The 20467-nt window shown below is 37.3% G+C and overlaps 1 protein-coding gene across 3 annotated transcripts; it reads right to left on the reverse strand.

Moving 5' to 3' along the window:
- Positions 1-1195: 1195 nt before the first annotated feature.
- Positions 1196-20130, reverse strand: tbc1d16 (TBC1 domain family, member 16). 3 transcript variants are annotated; one of them, XM_026207541.1, is made up of 13 exons: positions 19984-20110; positions 19756-19869; positions 15872-16078; positions 15227-15638; positions 9407-9595; positions 8750-8897; positions 7862-8026; positions 7521-7669; positions 4465-4599; positions 3357-3543; positions 3085-3264; positions 2295-2441; positions 1196-2030 (listed from the first exon to the last, which is right to left on the reverse strand). In XM_026207541.1, the coding sequence occupies exons 3-13, from the start codon at positions 16044-16046 to the stop codon at positions 1764-1766; spliced, it is 2154 nt and encodes a 717-aa protein (XP_026063326.1). In that variant the 5' UTR covers positions 16047-16078; positions 19756-19869; positions 19984-20110; the 3' UTR covers positions 1196-1763. The 3 variants fall into 3 exon arrangements, with proteins under 3 accessions (XP_026063326.1, XP_026063325.1, XP_026063327.1); XM_026207540.1 differs by lacking the exon at positions 19756-19869 and having other exon boundaries at positions 19984-20130; XM_026207542.1 differs by lacking the exon at positions 19756-19869 and having other exon boundaries at positions 15872-16128; positions 19984-20111.
- Between the last annotated feature and the right edge of the window lie 337 nt (positions 20131-20467).

Here is a 20467-nt window from a genome sequence, read left to right on the forward strand (position 1 = left end):
ACTTCACGAAAAGGACTTAAATTGCCATATTATGCATGCTGGGCCTAGTTGTCACGTAAACACTACATGTAGCCTAGTACACATAAAACGCATGCGCATGACATTTTCATAAATTTGTGCATTTTGAAGTTGACACGGATTAGATATTTGCACTTTGAACCCCGTTTTTGTTTTCAGACAGCCAAGGTCATGCAAGAAAATGACCAAAGTGCATATGTAATAGCCTATACAATTTTAGGGGCAGCACCTCAGACTGGTTATAATCCACGCTTAATTTAATATGGCGCCTGGTTTCTCTGTGAAAACATTTGAATGTTGCGCATTTTTGAATTAAGCACCTAAATCTTGATGAGAATTTTAAGCTTGAATTAAAATAATAAAATAGCGTGTTTCAAAACCGTTCTCATTTTTTTTCTTTGCTTGTTTTCACCACCTTGTGTTTCACGTTCTCACACAAACATCCTTTACATGCGTCATTTGGTGTTGCTGATGAGTAGCCTAAGTAAACGTGATATCCTCTCGATGTAAAACACCCGCGTAATCAGCAACAGCTTTGACGCATATAAACATCACCGTAAAGCAGCGGGCAAATAGATAGGCTACCGTAAATGGAAAGTGGCTCTCTAATAGTTTCACAAGCATGTCATCATCCCCAAACACTTTCTAGATCCCTCAGAGAGCAGCAGCCTATTCGCCTAATGGCTAGCGAAAGCCCATAATGCCTGTCACTGAAGGAGACCGCATATTGAGAGGAAGAGCTGGTCTTAAACGAGTCTAATGTTACCTTTTGAAAGCAATTTGCCGATATCTACCTTTTAAAGAGGCTCTGGGGAACCGCAAATACGCAAGTGCACCTTCTCGTTCACGCGCGCTCAAGCACGGAGTCTAATCTCCGAGAGCGCGCGCCATCGTCAGATAAACTAATTAAAGTCAAACTCCCCCTTGGGTTTTTTAGATTTAAGCTCATTCTGTTCTGGAGAAGAAGATTAAGAACTTCTGCTATAGCTGCGGGTTTACCACATCAACACGGACGCAATATTGCACAACAAAAACACAAAAATGCTAATAGCTTTTACCTGATTTAACAGGTAGGCCTACATTAATGCTCAGTTGGTATATGTAATAGTTAACATTATTTTAAAATAATATTACGGTTCAAACTCAATCGCCAGGAAAAAAAAGTAGCTTAGACATGTCAGATAATAGCATCAATTTTAATTTCACATTGACTTCAAGATCTTCAAGGATTCGACATAAGAGGAAGATCTTCTCCCATCTCTGAATCATAATATTTATTGTGAGGATATGAAAGGCATAGATGATCATAAAACAATGTTCTGATGCCAGAGAGCCAGTGAGAACAGTATCCCACTTCCTTTTGGCTGATTGTTTGATGAGAACTGCACAAAAAAGAAACGAAAAATGCAGTAAAACACAAACAGAAAAAAAAAACCTTCGACTGTGGTAACAAAACAAACAAACAGTAACACATGCATACATTGTCGATATATATATATATATATATATATAAAAAAAATAAAGCCAAAAATATTCAGAGATGTCAGTTTTCAAGATGTGACTTCATGAAAAATGATTGTTTGTGATCATTTTACTTGTGAATTACTGATGAAACACAAGTTCCTCAACCTCTAAATTGGTACCCTTCATGCACGAGGCAGTGATTCATACCAGACGCTCAAGTATAACACAACGGCTCAGAGGCTAAGCCTTATGGGTAAGGGGCTTCCTGAGGTGTGCTGGAGTCAGGAGTGCTTGTGGAAAGTGAAAATGTCTCGTGTCTTGAAGCCCCTCTTGCCCTCGCTGGGCTGGTTGGGGCTGGGTAGAGGTGGGCTCTCGGGGGTGGCGGTGCCTCCATAGGGGCAGCTCTGAGAGTCGGGATGCTCTCCGGAACATTCTATGGCCGGGATGTAACGGCTGTCCCACATTCCTGGCCCGCACAGTTTACACAGGTCGTGCAAGCTGCAGGGGATTCTGGGAAGAAGGCGGAACTGATAGAGCAGGCTCCGAGCCTAGGATTAGAGACAACGAGAGAGAAAGAAAGATGGACTCAGAACAGCTTGTTTGTACCACAATCTCTAATCTTGAGAAATATTTCTCCAGAGATGACAGCATGTTTGGCATGCTAACTTTTGTTGCTGTAAGAAAACTATGTTTTGTATGCAGCGCTAGAGAGGCGCATCACTTCTGGATGGCACAAAGACACAACATACATAACCATGAGGAGCTCTGTCAGCAGTGTGTGTGTGTGTGTGTGTGTGTGTGTGTGTTCATACCTTCCTCAGCACCAGCTCTCCATTCATGTGCATGGAGAGGTTACTAAAGTGCAGCAGCATTTGATCTGTAGCGAGCTGCTGCTCTGTGACATCATCGCCGTAGAGCACGATGATGGCGACACACAGGAACAGGTGGAAGTAGTCCGTCTGTCACAGAACATGCACAGAAAACATATAACTGCATCCTTGAAACACACTGAGCCAAAACAGCCAATGAAATGACAGATTCTATAAGCTAGACCAATCGTGAAGGCCAAATTAATGCATATAGAGCCAATTAAAAAGCAGTAAATGTTGATATGCAAATGAGGGGGGCAACGAAGAGACAAACCACTTTGCTCCCCGAGATCACCTCGTTATTACCATGCCAATGTATGCAAATGGATTCCGTGGAAACCTGAATAATTAGCATCTCATCTTCATTAGACACTCTGCCGATCCTTAAAGTGATACAGACACCCATTCGTTTATCCAAACGGGGAAAAATTTGCATCAATACAGCGAAAGGGCATTTAAAGAACAACTTCGTAACTTCAGAGATTTCTACATCATGCATCGGTTTGAACTTTCACCCAAAATCTCCTTGAATTCTTTGAGTAAGAACACTTAATACATTAAAAAAAAAGAAAATTGAGGAAGTCAAAAAGAGAAATAAACTTCTGCAGTCGTACACAAGGAGAAACCAGCATTAACACAACACGAAAAACACAACATTTAACCTATGAAGACTTTTCAAAAATATCTCCTTATGTTCATTCAGACATAATGAAGCCCAGTGAGTGTGTTGTACCTGATAGTGTGCCCAGCAGGCCTCCCACATGCGCAGGGCTTCAGCATCAGGGAACTCACGCTTGAAACACAGAAGAACCCAGCGGTGGCAAAACAGCAGCTGAAGGCCGTCCTCACCCAGCCGGGTCAGATGCTGGTGGAAGCGAGGCAGCATCAGCCGCAGGAGCTCACGCAGGTACATCTGGACACACACACACACACACGTGCACAGAACTATAGCAAATAACACGCTGAATATTAACAACAACAACAACATTTCATTCACACCCTCACCAGCTGCCTCTCCATATCCTCGTCTCTAGGAGAGCTGATGAAGATGGTGTGCTCCATGAGCCCCACGAAGCACCAGAACGTGTCGCTCTCGTCCTGGATCTCGGTCAGAAGAGGAGCCACCAGGTCGGACATGCCCTGACAGTAGCCCATGTCTGGGTTAAACACCGCGTAGTTCAGCAGGATACGCCTGGGAGACAAGTGGACAACTGTAACTTTGGGAAACCTTATAAATAATTAATTGAGTAAAAAAAAAAAACCTACCACTGGCTTTTTGCAGAATGAATTAATATTTTGTATTATTAATGGAATGGCACAGATTTATATCACAATACACTGAAATAGCCACAACCAAAGGAGAAAATACTCATCTAAAACCAGTGGCCTTTTTGAATAAACTTTTGAATAAACTTAAAAATGTATGAATGTCAGTTCAATTAGATAATAATAATAATAATAAATAAATAAAAATAATAATAATAATAATAGTAATAATAATAATAAGGAACTCCCAAGGACTCTGTTTGAGTCCCAGATGATAAACAAGAGAATCTCAAGATAAATTAATGAATACAATTAAATAATAATAAGTACTGTTACGTTTAATTAAAAGTAATATTTACAATAATATACTATCATATATTATAATATAATGGACATTTTAATTCTGACTTAGCAGCTTACATGTTTTAAAATTCTTCTCAGATAATAATAATAATAAGAAGAAGAAGAATTAATTTAATATTAGTAAAATAAATTATTATTATTAATAATTACGATAATAAAATTCAAATAATAATAAAAAAATTACAACAAAAATATAATGACATTTTAAAAATGACAGCAGCTTACATTTTTTATTTTCAAATAAAAAAACAATAATAATTCAATATTATTATAAAGAAAAATATTATTAAAAGTATACATTTAAATAATTGTATTTATTTCATAATTATTAAGTCATATAATATCATAAACATTTTAAGTATGATGTGGCAGCTTCAGCTTGGTAAAATCCTATCAAAACGGTGTTTTCAAATGCAAGCAGATATATTTGTATGGGAAGAGTGAGCTGTTTCTGGTCGAGTGTCAGTGATTCAGTTTCTCTAACCTCATGATTTCTACATTGGGGTTGTTCTCTCCTCTAAAGAACATGTTGCTTCGATCAGTTCTGACAACATCTTTATCAACAGTGAACTGCACCTTCCTCCAGAAGTCACTGTGCTCCTCTGGACTCATGGACAACCTGACGAGGGAAACAGAGAAGCGGAAAAGATCAAGACAAGATGCACATAACAGAAAAGAAAAATATATATACAAAAACATTAAATAAAAAATACGAATGCAAAAAAAGAAAAAGGAAGAAAACAACCAAATGAAAAAACAAGGCAGTCCCATTCCCATCCTGAAGCATGGCAGTGCCTCTGGCTGTAGACGTCCTCATAACAAGCAGGTGGGATTTCATTAACACTGTTTGTTTTGCTGGAATTGATGCCAGACCTGATGCAACCTCATGTAAGTGTTTCGAGACCTGTGTTTATGTGAACTACTCCCTCTCTGGCCTCTCGAGGTTCAGAGCCCTCACTGCTCAGCAACATCCTTCACACACACACACACACAATTAACCTATTCATTACTAAAACACCAACAAAATCATCATTGCAAGAGATGAAGAGTGTTGACATTATGGCCATAAAATACACTCATTCATTCACTCACTGTAAACACTGAAATACTGCTCATACTTTTATAGCAAGAATATGTTTTTACTACATAAAATATATATAATGGTATAAAACTTATACGATTTATATTTTTCACTTACAGTTTTATTACATAAATCATAATAATTCTAATTACAATATATATGATAATGTTCAATATTCAAATAATTGTAAAAAATATATATTATTTGATATTTTATTTTCTGTAATGTGTTAAAATTCATTTCTGTACACACACACACACACACCGTAGGTTATTATTTAAATAACAAATATAATCGCTGCAAGATAAGTCTTTCCATTACTGTAATAAAACACATTGAAATACTGTACATATTGCTACTATACATATTTTTCCCCAAAATTTTCTATGTAAATATTTTTTTTACAATATTATTAACAACAATTGTTAAGAATAACAATAATGTTATGGACATCAGTATCAATATGAGGTTGTTTTGTGTCAATTTTATGATTGCCTAATAGCTTAAAGAATACATTTCATTTTATTTTAATAAGTCATTCACTGATTGTTTTTTTTTCTTTATTTTTTGTTGAAAAAATTGAGTCTTTAAAAGCAATAATACATTTTAAAAGCACGGCAGTATGTGTACTACATTGGGATTAGAAATAAAGCAAGAAAATATGCTCAAATCTGAAACACAAGCAGTAGGCTTCATAAGTGTTTTCTATCAATGGCTTGACAAGGATTTAATTGTTTAAGTGAATCATTTCCTCTGAAACTCATTAAGACGCAGAGCGCATATATATATCTGCACACATTTATTGATTGATTATGGCTCGGCTATTAGAAAATCCTTCAGAGACTCACAGTGAGAAAAAAGACAGTACAGCCACGAAAGTTATAATCATTTTAATCAAATAGCAATGCGATAATATAGTTCCACCAATAGAGAAGAAAAAATGGACTTTCGTTGCCAAAACACATTTGAACAATTCTGGTTGTTGAAATCATGAAACTGACTATTTACAGTCAAAAAGTGCTCAGCCAGACCTTTTTAATACTGAGGCAGAGATATGAGTGAAAACAACATTAAGCGGTTAAAGTGGTTAAAGGTGTATTTAGCCGCTGCTACATTGATTTGATGTAATGATCCCGAGTCTCCGAGTGATTCACCAACCACAAACCCAAACAACATCTAGCTAACTAGAAAAGCTGGAGGATAAGCTAGCCAGATGTTTCACAACAGCTCCGTTTCCATAACAAATCTCCAGTTTCAGACTCCAGAAATATCACATTTAGTAAACAACGGGTTATGCCAACCAGCCAATTCGAACAAAAGTGAGCAATCTAACAACTGGGTGTAGCTCGGTGCTTTTATCCTGACATCAACAGAAGTGAGAGAGCTAGCAATGACAAGTCGCAGCTCTCTTAACTAGCAGTAACAACGGTAACATCAGTGAAACGCACATGAATACGTTTATTTATTTATTTTTGTATTGGTTTTGAACAGACAGCGGTTCAGTTAAATGTTAATAGTTTTCATTATACTTTTACAGTTTTATTATTTAAAAAATATAATAAAATCATTTTAATTTATACATGCCTTTGATGATATGCAAAACTATACGTTAAAATCACCAATATATGATCAATTCTTGAGTATACTGGAATTTAAATTCAACCACATTTCAAACAATTTACAACACGTGTTATTAACTTATAAATAATCTTTTAACTGTTAAATTATGAAAGCTTGTTTTGCACCCAACAAATAATGCAGCAAATATTTATATGTATTTTTTATAACCTGTGCAAAATAAAGTGCATTTAATGGATTCATATGCATTTTTGGAACTGGTTGATCATAGGGCCTCATTGATCTGAGCTTATGCACCACAGTTTTTGAGTGAAAAAACATTATTTTGGGATAATTATGGTAATGTTCACTCAAAAGCTGAGGTGCATAAGCTCAGATCACTTATGAGCAATCAGAGTAAAAAAAAGAAAAGAAAATAGAAAATAAAATAAATACAAAACCTGTGCTAACTGAAAGAAAAGTTTACAAAAAATATAATTGCATAGACTATAAATATTATTGCCTTGTTAAAAAAAATAAAAATAAAAATAAAATAATATATATATATATATATATATATATAGATAGATAAAAATACAAAAAAAATGTTATACCCAGTGTGAGGTAAATTCTGAAAGTTTTAGGCCAATGTGATTACATTTTTGGGAAAAGAAAACCCTTCTTTGTCAAAATGATTGGAACATTGAAAGTTCTAATTGAAATAATTGCAAAAGGCGACAACTATGACTAAAGCAAGACAAATTCAAAATGCGTAACACTGGTTTTTATCTTTTTATTGGCAGAATATTAGAAAGTAACAGGGAAAGCATGACAGACTGCTATGGTTGAAGGAAAATGGGTTTGGAACTGGCTTCTAGATCCGCACTAGTCTCTCCACTAACCTCCTCTGCTGGATCTCCTGGTACTCCACACGTTTCTGCAGTCTCCAGGCTTCCCGCTCCTCAGACGTGGAGTCGTAGCTGTAGTAGTGCAGCAGGAAGGGCCACACCTCACCACGGATGGATGGGTCAACACCCCCGAAAAAGATCGCCTGAGAGAACAAAGACATTAGGTCAGCTCTCAGAAAAAAATCACATCATAACAAAACCTCTATGACATTGATGCACATTCCAGACAAATATTGCTACAACAACCCATTATGCCATTCAAATATGAAGCACTGAAAAGACTTCGACAAGTAATGCTGATTCTTATTTGATTGACAGCTGTCAGTCAGGCTGACCTTCCTGAGCTTGTACTCCTCCAGCACCTGCCCGTTGTTATTGAGATGCCGGAGCCAAGAGCTGACGTCCAGCCGCCGATACAGACGCTCCTCTGGGTGCATCTCAGCAGACGGTAACGTGGGTCTACGGATAGAAAACTGCATACATGACTTCTCATCCGACACCTGGAGCGGGAAGAGGGTGATACAGGACAGGAAAACACTGCATGAGCAAGATGTGTACAGTACCAGCAATTAACTATCGGTGCCGATTAATCGGCAAAACGATACATCGGTTGGCCCCTACTTTTATCTCAAAATTGCGAGTTGATCTTTTTTTTCCATAATTGAGATATAAACTTGAAAGTGCAAGTTTTAAAGTCAGAATTCTAAGAAAGACTTTTTATTATATCGCACAATAGTTTTTTTTTTCTTCTCAGAATTGCAACAATTATTTCTTAGAATTGCAACTTAATCTTGCAATTTTTTCCTCAAAATTGCGACTTTATTGCAATTTTTAATTAATTAATTTATCATGAGTTATAAAAGTCAGAATTGGGAGATATAAACTCGCAATTCTGAGAATATATCAGTCTCCATTACCTCAGAATTAGACTTTATAACTCGCAATTATGAGGTTATTTCACACAATTCTGAGAAAAAAAAGTCAAACTCAATTACCTATTTTTATTCAGTAATGGAGAAAATAAAAAAAATCAAATTCCAAATTGTGATAATATTTCCCAATATTACTGTCTATACTGTATTTTAAGCAAATGAGCATAAGAGACTTCTTTCAAAAACATTAAAAAATGTTTTACAGACCTCAAACTTTTGAGCATTATTGTGTAAGTGTGTGTGCCTTGCATATAAATGTGCTACTGATGAATGGTGCTAGACTCTCCAGACCTGGTCTTTGAGCTGCGTCTCCCTGCAGCATTTCCACTGCTGAAACACCTCGGCCAGTTTATCCAGCCCCGCGTGGTGGAAGTGAAGGATCTTGTACTGGCTCTCTCTGCTGGCGATGACCAGCTGGCCACAGGTGCAGGCCTCGTCGCTGGAACACACACATGAAACACAACACACATTCACAGGTCTGGTTTGAACACAAGAACACATCCTGGAGATCAGGGGGAAAATGAAGGAAAAAAAATCAGGATGTGAGCTAGTTATGATGATTTCTCTATTGTTTGCACTGACTTTTTCTCAGTAATGCTATTTGTTATATTGTATTTCCTCTTCATAAAAGGACTATTAATGCACATTTTCCAGAAATATTCAATTTTTATTCACACACACAGAAATATTTTAATATCTTGAACAAAATCAGCCTGAGGTTAAGGAATAATCATTTATATCTTGCAGCTATGGCTATAACTAAATTTCCTAAGATGAGAGCAGTAATGTAATATAAGGAGGTGAATTAAATATATGAGGTGTTTCATAAGACGGAATCTTATGAAAAAGATTCAGCACAACATATTAAAAACAACTGCAAGAAAAAAAACAAATCTAAATGAATGGATATTGAAATAAACTCTGGACTCTTCTAGGATCCCATCTGACCTGAAGAAGAGACGCAGTGACCTCATGTGACCCAGGTCAACTCTGAACACCCCACATAGATGCTCTAACGCCATGACTTTATGCTGCTCCTCCCAACGATATCCCTGTGATTGGCTGCTTTCATAGGGGGCGTGGCTGTCCAGACTGGAGGCGGAGCTTGCAGAGTGAGCCATGGGTTCATCGCACTCCCTGAAATGAATGGTATCGCTATTAATATTGATGTAATAAAAAGCAGATCAAATACTAAAATTGTGATAGATTAAAAATGCTTGAGAACCTTCTTTTTATTTTCCTATTTTCTGTAAAGCTGCTATGGAACAATGTGTATTCAGTTTGGTTCATATTCATTTGTATAGCACTTTCCACGATAAATATTGTCTCAAAGCAGCTTTACAGAAAATGAATGTTTCTACATTAGAGTTAGGAGAGATCTGTTATCAGAGGTGACTGCACATATGGCAGAAATGTACAGTTTATACAAATCATGCAGTTAGTAATGCAGGAACAGTGGACATATTAAAGCAATGATTACGCAATGATTACAAAAAGGAAATTTGGCACTTTTGGCAGTGCACTGTAAAAAGTGCTATGTAAACAAATTGAACTGAAATTTAAGGTGGAATCCACAATTATCTCATTATTTTTGCAATTACATTTGGTGTCAATAATGCAGAAAAAAAATGTCATTTGCAACCCACCTAACTCTTGTAATGCAATGCATTCATGAACAAAACTGGATATTAAATTAAAAGGAATTGGGGATTGATTGGACTGTGAAATGACAGTATTACCCCAAAAGTCATTTCAGATATGAAATCAAAAGATAAGAGAAAAACCCTTTTTCTTTAAAATAACACTGAATAATTAGAGCAGAAATGTGTATTAAATACGTCTTTAAGACATTACAAGAATATAATAAGAACAATAATATAAAAATGAGATATATATATATATATATATATATATATAAAATATTCTGTCACGCTTTATATTAAGGTCCAATTATCAACTTATAACTTAGTTATAGTGAGTTAATAGTGAGAATACTGGCTAATAACTAGTTAAAAGTGAGAATTGGTCCCTATACTGAAGGTGTTAACACATTTTCTACAAATAAAATGTAAAGTTAATGTAAAAATACAACTCAAAGCCAAATTAACTGAAGTTAATTACCTGTTATCTAACTGAAGCCCTTTATAAGCTCTACATGACAGCTTAATTCAGCTGCTCTCTCTACTGTAAACCTGCACATCAATTCATTCGTTCTGCCCTGTGTCTTTAGTGTGAAACTCAGCGACAGCTGTAGGGATGTATACCACTGGAAGTGAAGAGGAATGAGAGGAATGCTGGGAGGTCATTGTGCTGGCAAGAGCCGAGCAGAGACACAAATCAAGCAGCCTGGCAGCCAATTTCCCCTGACAACCCTCCTCTCTCTCTCTCTCTCTCTCGCTGTGAGCGTATCTCCCTGTAACTGTCTCTCGACCTCTCATGTAGCCAGAGCTGTAACCTGAACCGTGGGACCTCTTCTCCTCTCTCACACTCGTCTTTTTCTCTAACAGAGCACGTCTAACAGGCCAAAAGCACCTCCAGACACGTCCCCTGTCACAGATCCACTGTGGGAGCCGAAGGTTTATGGGTCATGTGGTATTTGAGAGGTCTCTTGGAGTCCACACTACAGCAGGATCACACACATGAGGCCATATGGCGGGCTGAGGCCGTGACAGACAGCGCACGGTGCAAAGTTACATCTCATGTTCTTTACAGACCCTTGTTTTCTATTCTGTGAGCCTAACAGTGGCTTTACGAAACAAGAACAATAAGGGGACCAAACTGAACTAACCAACTAGCTAGAAGTTAGTTGGTTCCTCGGTTAGATGTTTGGATGGATAACCACATAGATGTTTATGACGAACTGAACTAAAGTTGGTTGATTCATTAGTTCGACACAGAGGCACAAAGATGTTAGTTAGGAACAGGAGAAAGTAAGGTAATTATACTTAACTAACCAACTAGATGGATAAAGCTGGTTGGTTGAGTCATTGGTTAGTTGGGAAGATAGATAAAAGTAGATGTTAGTTAAGAACAGAAGAAAATAAAGCAACTAAATGGAACTAACCAACTAGATGCACAAATAGAAGTTAGTTGGTTGAATGGTTAGATCAATAGTTCAATAAATGGATAGCTACATAAATGTAGCAACAGGAGAAACATGAGGAAATGGTAAACTAAATTAAATCAACCAAATGGATGGATGGAAATTAGTTGGTTGATTGGTTAATTAGTTGGATAGATTGATGAATAACTACATAGATGTTTGCTAGAAGAGAAAGTATAAAATAAGGTGACTAAACTCAACTAACCAACTATGGACAGAGACGTTAGTTGGTTGAGTGGTTAGATGGGTAGCCACACAGAGATGTTTGTTAGGAACAGGAAAAATTATGGTAACTGAACTAACCATCTAGATGGATGAAGTTAGTTGGGTGATTGGTTTGTTAAATGGACAGGCACGGATACATTAGTTAGGAACAGGATAAACAGTAGAAAGTACGGTACACGGTACAACTAGTTAACAACAAATAAGGTAACTAAACTGAACTTGGACGGATAGAAATTAGTTGGTTGAATGGTTATATTTCAGTTGACAGATTAACATTAGTGTTAGTTAGGAACAGGAGAAACATCTGTAAATAAGGTAACTAAACTGAACCAACCAAACAGATAGACAGAAATTAGTTGGTTTATTGGTTAATTAGCTGGATAGATGGATGAAGAGCCACATAGATGTTTGCTAGGAACATGAGAAAAAAAAAGATAAAGGTAACTAAACTGAACTAACCAGATGGATTGATAGTGGACTGATAGTTAGTTGGCTGATTAACTAGTTGAACAAATGGATGGATAGTGACAAAGATGTTAGTTAGGAACAGGAAAAGTTAAGATAACTAAACTGAACTAAATAAATAGATTTAGAAAGTTAATTGGTAGTTTAGTTAGATGGACAGATGGATAAACAGCCACATAGATGTTAGTAAAGAACAAGAGGAATGGGGGAAATAAGAGGACTAAACTGAACGAAGCAAATAGATGGACAGACACAAGTTGGATAATCACATAAATGTTAGTTAGGAACGGAAGAAACATGAGGAAATAAATTAAACTGAACCAACCAAATGGATAGATAGAAATGAGTTGGTTTAATAGTTTGGTATTTGTAAAGATGGATATATATGTATAACCACATCAGTGTTAATTAGGAACAGGTTAAATAATAGAAAATACATGTAAATAAACTGATGGACAGATAGAAGATAGTTGGATGAATGATTAGATAGCTGATGGATAGCGAAATAAATGTTAGTTAGGAACATGAGAAAATAAGATAACTAAACTGAACTAACTATACGTACATAGTCCGTTGGTTGATTGTTTAGTTAGATGGACTGATGGATAGCCTCACTGAGGTTAGTTAGGGACAGGAGAACAATGACAAAACAATTCAGACAGACAGATAGATAGTTAGATTCAACTAATGACATTTCTGTGTGCCCGCCCGGCCTCCATCTATCGGTGTTATTAGTGGTAGCTCTGAGAGTTTGTACTAGTATGAGTTGAGGGAAGTTTTTCCAGGGACTGAACTCCCGCTGGAACAGACACTATCTCTCAGGGCCTGTTTATTACATCACACCGAAACAAATGCCCCAGAGCCAGAGCTGTCAAACACGGTTAACACATTACTATTACATCATCCTCAAGCAAAACATGACCTCAATGGGACGGGATCTACAGTCTTTTCCACCTCTGCCACCCACAAGGTCTGCTTTCACCTCCAGCTTGGTATTTTTGTAAACTCTATTGTAAAGTCTATTCACTCTAATGAAATGCAGACACGGACACAGTCATAACAGAGAACATTTACATATTTCATATAATAATAAAAATAATAATTCTAAAAAAGACACAGGGTGGAAATAGTCGTTAAAAACAACAAACTAAAGCTACAAAGGTTAAAAATGTACTAAACCACACATTGAGCCAAACCACGACAAGGGAGTAAAAGAAAAACGACATGAAACAGGGGAGGAAAACATCTAGTAGGGAAAAGCACATGTGTGAGAAAGCAAAGGAAGAAAACTTAACAGGCCGAATAAAGGAGAAGTCAAACATAAACACTAAAGGACTCAAAGAGGAAGTGGAAGTCTGAAAATAAATGGCAAAAAAGCAGGCCAAAGAGAGCCTTCTCCACCCAAAGGAACCGTTCATCACACACCCAAGTCAAACACAAACCACTGATATTCATGATCCGATGGGCAGCTCAGGACATATAACAAAGGGAGGAAATCAAGCTGAAAGAGGGAATGCTAGCTGAAGCAGCTGGGGGAGTGAATCTGGAGAAGTTGACCGACTGAGACACTCGCTGCCAGCCTGCTGAGAGCTGCACTTTCTCGCTCTTTCTCGTTCACGCGTATCGCCCTGTGTCTCCACCTTGTGTCCACAGTGGAGCATTACAAATATCACATTCACAGTGACCACATTTCACCTACACGCATATATTTGTTTACATGTATACGAAATGAAAATACTTTCGGTAACCAAACAGTTTGCGGGTAGCCACGGACTTTCACAGAATGAAGAAATACAACGGAAGTCAATGGCTACGAGCAAGTGTTTGGTTACCAACATTCTTCAAAACATCTCTTGTGTTCTGCAGAACAAAGAAACACGTATGATGACAGTTTTTGGGTGAATCCTTTATCCCTTTATCTAAGGTGAATAGATGCTCAAATAAATAAATAGGTGTGCAAATATAAATATATATATTGTTTCACATTGCATGTTATTTTAAAATGGGATGCAGTGTATAATACTGTGTAGTATGCAGTAGTCATGTTGGTATAACATTACAAACATTGGTTGTGAAAAACTGTTGTTGGTGAAAGCGTTCTATCGTTACATCTGTGCTAACACTTATGAGAGATGGTCTGTGATCCCAGGATGCTGTAGAGGTTCAGAACAGGAACACATGATGCTGTGTAATAAGGCATGCTGAGCTGATCTATGAATTATGAATAAGCTCTGAGCAGCTCCTCTTACTACACACAGACCTGCAGCAGCACAGCATGTACATGACAGACGCATGCTAACATTAAAAGATCACATAGTCTAGAGAGACGATACGAAGCATCACAGCTATTTTCAACACTGATAATAATCAGAAATGTTTCTTGAGCAGCAAATCAGCACATCAGAGTGATTTCTGAAGATCATGTGACACTAAAGACTGGAGTAATGATGCTGGAAATTCAGCTGCGCATCACAGGAATACATTATATTCGATTTGAAAACAGTTTACATTGTAAAAATGTCATAATATTACACTTTTACTGTATTATTGATCAAATAAATGCGTTCTTGGTGAGACTTTCAAAAATACTTTAAAAAAAATTCTTACTAACTACACTTTTAAACGCTAGTGTATGCAGAAACTATTTTAATTAATGTTTTATTTATTTTCTCTCTCTCTCTCTCTCTCTCTCTCTCTCTATCTATCTATCTATCTATCTATCTATCTATATATATATATAAAATGTAATGTAATTATGAATCTGTCAATTGAGAATGAACAGCTATAAAACGTAGCTCATAAATCCATTTGTTGCACCGCAGGACATTTATTATGAACCAGTGAAGACCCCCCCCCCCACCCCCCCCAAAAAAAACCCTTTTAAGCTAAAATCTTAAAACTAATTAAAAACAAGGACAAATGGATACATTTAAGTTCCCTGGCACATTTGTGTGAGGTGTGTGTGTTCCTCTCACCTGCTCTCATTATCCAGGAAGACGGAGCTGCTGCTCTCGCCCAGAGCCTCGCTGACCGGCGACAGGCAGAAGGGCGAGGAGAAGGTGTCCGAGTCCGAGCCGAGGGTGCTGTCCCGACTCACCTCGTCCGCAGAGAGCTCGCACGAGCCTTCATCGCCCTCTTCCAAAAGCTGCTGGTTCTGCTGGGCTGGCTCAGGCCCCTCTTCATCCTCCTCTTCCTCGGGGGCGGGTGGCGGGCGAGAGTGGCTCCGGTGGGCTCGGCGGCGCGGGTTGCGTCGGACGGGTGAGCTTTCGGGCGTGATGTAACGGAGGGCCTCCTCGTCCTGCCGCTGGATGCGAGAGTTGGGCACCCAGGTGAGGATGAGGGTGGAGCCGAGGGTCTCGTCTTTCTCCAGGTGCACACAGAGGTAACCTGAAGGAGGACACAGTCAGAAAAACTCAAAATGGGTTTTATATATGTTTATATATATATATATATATATATATATATATATATATATATATATATATATATATATATATATGTTTGAAGTACACAAAATATTAATACAATTGCAAAAATAGACCGTGAATGTACATCTAATATCTGAAATAACACTAACAAACCATTAAGTCATTACATTTCAGTTGATGGGTGTGTTGTACCTGGGTGATGCTCAGGCAGTCCGGGCACAGGCTCGGCCGGGTGAACACACACGTTGTTCTTGGAGAAGATGATCTCTCCATCCAGCACTGTCCTCGATCCTCCCGTGCCCACGTTAAAGGTCAAAAGGTCAGAGGCTTTGGAGGATGCACGTCGCAGGAGTCGACCGAATGACATCTCCTCCAGTGACCGCTCACTGCTCCCATCCTCTGAGACAGAAACAACAAGACAACCACCAATCAGCCGGCTTCTTCCTTTTCTAAAAAAAAAAAAACAGATACTCACCTGCCAAACAATAAATATTATACAAATCAGAATATCATAAGCTGCATCTCATTTCAGAGGCTTATTTGTCAACCACATTGAGGCGGTTTCATTTAAGAAAAGCAACTGTGATAAAACGACCTAATTGATCTAATCCTGACAACATACGAGTTATATATAAAGTCCCAGTCAATCCATGTCACCTTCTTGAAACTAACAGCATGGTAATTTGTGACTAAAGCCACACACAGACACACCTTAAAACAAACAAGACACACACAAATGTGCCAACTCACTCACTGGAGGAACCCAAAGCTGCAGCAACAGACGGAAGGTTCAGCGCGCCAAATGGTAGAAGAAGAAAAAAACACCACGTTTATAAAACACTTTATTTTCTCTTTATAGCTGCCAGAGTCTCAATAATGTTTAAATGCTAACAAGCCAGTCGATTAAAGTGTGTGAAACTTAACATTTCATCTAAAACTACTTTTGACACAATTGTCTAATTCTACATTAATTCCTTTGGACCTCATAAGTTGTGCTATTACTACTCCATGTTGTATTATTTTTGAAAAGCCCTATAGTAAATCCTAAGCTTTCAACTTGAGCGTGCCACTCGTCTTGCTCTGTTTGTTCTACTGACATGCAGGATTCCTCAAATTATTTTCTGAAAGCCAGAACACACAACACTTAGATCTGAACAGTTTTTCAAACACTAGTCATTATGCACTTGTCAAATTTGTAAATGTTTACAAATGAAAAACGGCATCATACACTAAACTTAGAAGAACGAGCAAATCTTAAGAGAAGATAAATATAGAATAAAGAATGAAAACGGTTTGAAAAGTTCAGAGTCTGAAGCTAAAACAAATCGGAGGCTGTGACTGTCAAACGATTAATTGTGATTAATCGCATCTACAATTCAAGTTTTTGTTTACATAATATATGTATGTGTACTGTGTGTATATATTACGTATATATAAATACACACACGTGCACGTACATATTTAAGAAAATGTGTTACGTTTATATATTAAATATATTTATATGAATATAAATGTTTACATGCAATTTTTTTCAAAATATATACTGTATGTGTGTATATAATACTATATATATATATATGCAGTACACACATATATTCTGCAAACAAAATCTTTTATTTTGGATGTGATTAATCGTGATAATTCGTTTGACAGCACTAGACTATCATGCACTATACGTGAATCATGATTTTATATAAAATCGGTCAGACCAAATCTGCTGACTGGCTCTGACTTTCGGTATCCAGTGTCAACAACAACAAATGTAAATTGGGGCAAAGATTTGAGTAAAAGTCATGCAGAGTATATTCCAGCTTTAAGTGAGTTACTTGAGCCAGTAAGCAGCTAAACAGAAACCCTATCAGCCTAGCAATGTCATTAAAATCTGCAGTAAAATACTATACACTTTAGTCATTTCGCAGGACTGTTTAAGTGTCCTGCAAATACACTAAAATTTGATTTAAAATGGTTTCAAAATTTTAAAGCATCTAAAACATAAAAAATCCCTTAAACACTGGTTTGTCACAGACTAAACATGATGTTTGTGGCTGAAAGGATCAAACAAAAACTACGGTTTTCAAACAATATATATATTCTTCTTGAATTGAAGGCGCCAGTACGCTGCTTTAGATCACTGCAGCCCAATTTAACCCCTTGCTTGTCTTTGAACTGCACTGCATAAACACTGAAAGCCAATTTAAAAGATGTTTCAAAATTCTGAAGCATCTAACACATACACGTTCTCTTAGAAATCCATATTTCAACCTAAAAATTGCATATTTGTCAACTACACAAAAACAAATTGCGCAACATTCACAGTCATCCATCACTCGTGACAAGAACTTCCTCAGGACGGATGTTTTGTTTCAATCTTCCTCTTCTGTCTAGTGGGTTTATTTTTTCCTGTCTTAATTAACGGTACCCAACTCTTCTAGAATGGCATTGCTCATCTTGATGATAAAAGGTCTACTTCCCATTACAAATTAGAGAACATGAATGTTTCTAATTGCAAACAATGTTGCAATTATTATGAACAATAAAATAGTTTTAAGGCTGAAGAGGCTCGTTAAACAACCAGTGAACTTCCAACAAGAAACGAGTCTTGTTAAGACAAATTAACCCAATACTACTGAATTTAAGAGAGGAACAAGTTTGTCCAGTAAAGTCGCCTTAAAACTTAGGAGTTCATCTTTCCTTCAGTTTTACAGTGACTATTCAGGTGGATGCATGGCTGCATGTATCATATGGCTGTAATTACAGCGCAAACACGACTCCAGCGAGTAAACATGCCATATCATTGCATTGCACTAGCAGACTCACAGGCCAAATCAGGCAAAAGTGAGTGTGTACTATCAGGAGCAGTGCACTAAGAAGAGAGTGTCAGCAGTAGAAGCATGTGTTGTTTCTTCTCGGAGCTGTCAGCACCGCTGCAATCTCTCGCTCTGGCAGACATCAAGCTCCATACAACAGAACAACAACTACTTCACCTGGAATGCAAACAGAAGATAATCTGGCCTTCAGTTCTTGCTATTCCATCAAACTGCACAATGATATAAGCTCACTCAAAAATAAACATTCCCTCCAAAGATGCACGGCTTTGCCTCTTCTGTGCAACACAAATGGAATTCTGAAGAAGGACCAATGTAATGATTTAACTGCACTAGGCAAGAGATGACATGATGCTTCTCTTTTACTAAATTAGCTGATGCATATCAGAAATAGAAGCACATTTGGTTGCATTTTATTCTGACAGTGAGCACCTGTCAGAGACGCTCTAGGCAAATGTGGCTCATCTCTATCTGGGTCTGTCACTCACTGACTATGCATAATATTTTCTAATTAAACGGAGGGTCTCTAAAAATAAAAAATTATATAAAAACAATATGTTTGTATGTATATATAAATTTTAATTAAAGGTGCCAGAAAGCTGATTCGTGTAATGGAAAACAATAATAAATAATGGCGCAGGATTTCCCTACAGTTTTCGCTAGAAATTGTTAATATGTTTAATGAACAATTAAAAAGAAACAGCAAGTATCACACAGACTTAAACATGAAATTCTACAGTTGAAAGAATGTAAAAAAAAAAAACCTTACAAAAAAAAAAAACAACAACTACTATCTTCTAAAAAACATCTCTTTGGGGCTTACTTTATATTAAATGTCTTTACCATTTCCTAACACTACAATAAATAATTTGCTACAGTGCACTTATTGTGTAGATACATGTATTTGCACTGCACTTATAATAATTAAAACATAAAAAAATAAAATAAACATCCCTACATATAAACTGGGACATCTAATTGTGTCCCAAAAAATAACATGCCAGACATATTTTAATTTTTTGGGGGGTGAACTATCCCTTTAAGAAGTGTCATAAAATAATTTACTTGGGGGAAATTATATTTATCCCAATGACAAACTTATAAGTCTTTAGCAATAAACTGTGTTGTGTGCATGCCCTAACATAAGCATTACAGCAGGTTAAATTTCTATAACGGTATATATATAAATGTACATATATATGTATATATAACGTTCAGGCCTGTATCAGCTGTTACATCAGGGTAACTGACCTGTATCAGTGTTGTATTTTCATGGATAACCTCTCTCGTCCCACTTTGAAGGATCACGTATCTCGTGTGTGAGGGTTGATTTCAGACGGAAATCGTGCTGCTGTCCCGTTATATCTGTTATAGAGGGTGCACTGCTGTACCCATATGGGACGCTAACTAAACTCCTTCCAGTAATGACAGCCGAAGGAACACATCTGTGATCGAACAGCACACATGCAGCAGTCTTACCTTCAGCACCAGAAACGAATACAGCCGTCGCTACACGTCCATATCACAAGCGGCGCGTCCGATCCAGGCTACGGTGAATGACGCGCGTGTTTATCGGTGACACTTCACTCCGCACGCCGCCGCTGACGTCACGCCAGACTCGACGCTCCGCCCCATGACATTCCGCTGCTTCCGGAACGACGCTGCGCTTCCTCTGAACGCAACGCTCGACCCGCTTATAATAATCTGTAGACGACAGAGAACATAAGAGGCACATGTTTCTGTTGCTAATGTGTTGGGATTTTCATTTATATAAAAAAGGTGTATAAAACTAAACACACCTGAAACATAAAGAGATAACGTGCATAGACATTATGATAAATAAAAATTGTAATCATTGTGTTCTCGAATCACTAAATGTGATATTTATAATTAAATGTGTGCGTGGGTACCCTATGTGTGTGACCAGTCATAACAGTGAAATTATAAATGATTCACCTGAATA

Source organism: Carassius auratus, chromosome 28, assembly GCF_003368295.1.
Source record: "Carassius auratus strain Wakin chromosome 28, ASM336829v1, whole genome shotgun sequence".
Lineage (NCBI taxonomy): Eukaryota > Metazoa > Chordata > Actinopteri > Cypriniformes > Cyprinidae > Carassius > Carassius auratus.

What these genes read in the sequence shown, in the direction of transcription:
- tbc1d16 (XM_026207540.1), bottom strand. Translation starts at nt 16,046, where the DNA reads ATGTCATTCGGTCGACTCCTGCGACGTGCATCCTCCAAAGCCTCTGAC. An exon ending in CAGGAGATCCAGCAGAGGAG is followed by an intron (nt 4,600 to 7,520) that starts GTTAGTGGAGAG and finishes TTCCCTCGTCAG; the next exon opens with GTTGTCCATGAGTCCAGAGG. An exon ending in GAGAGCTGGTGCTGAGGAAG is followed by an intron (nt 2,031 to 2,294) that starts GTATGAACACAC and finishes CTCTAATCCTAG; the next exon opens with GCTCGGAGCCTGCTCTATCA.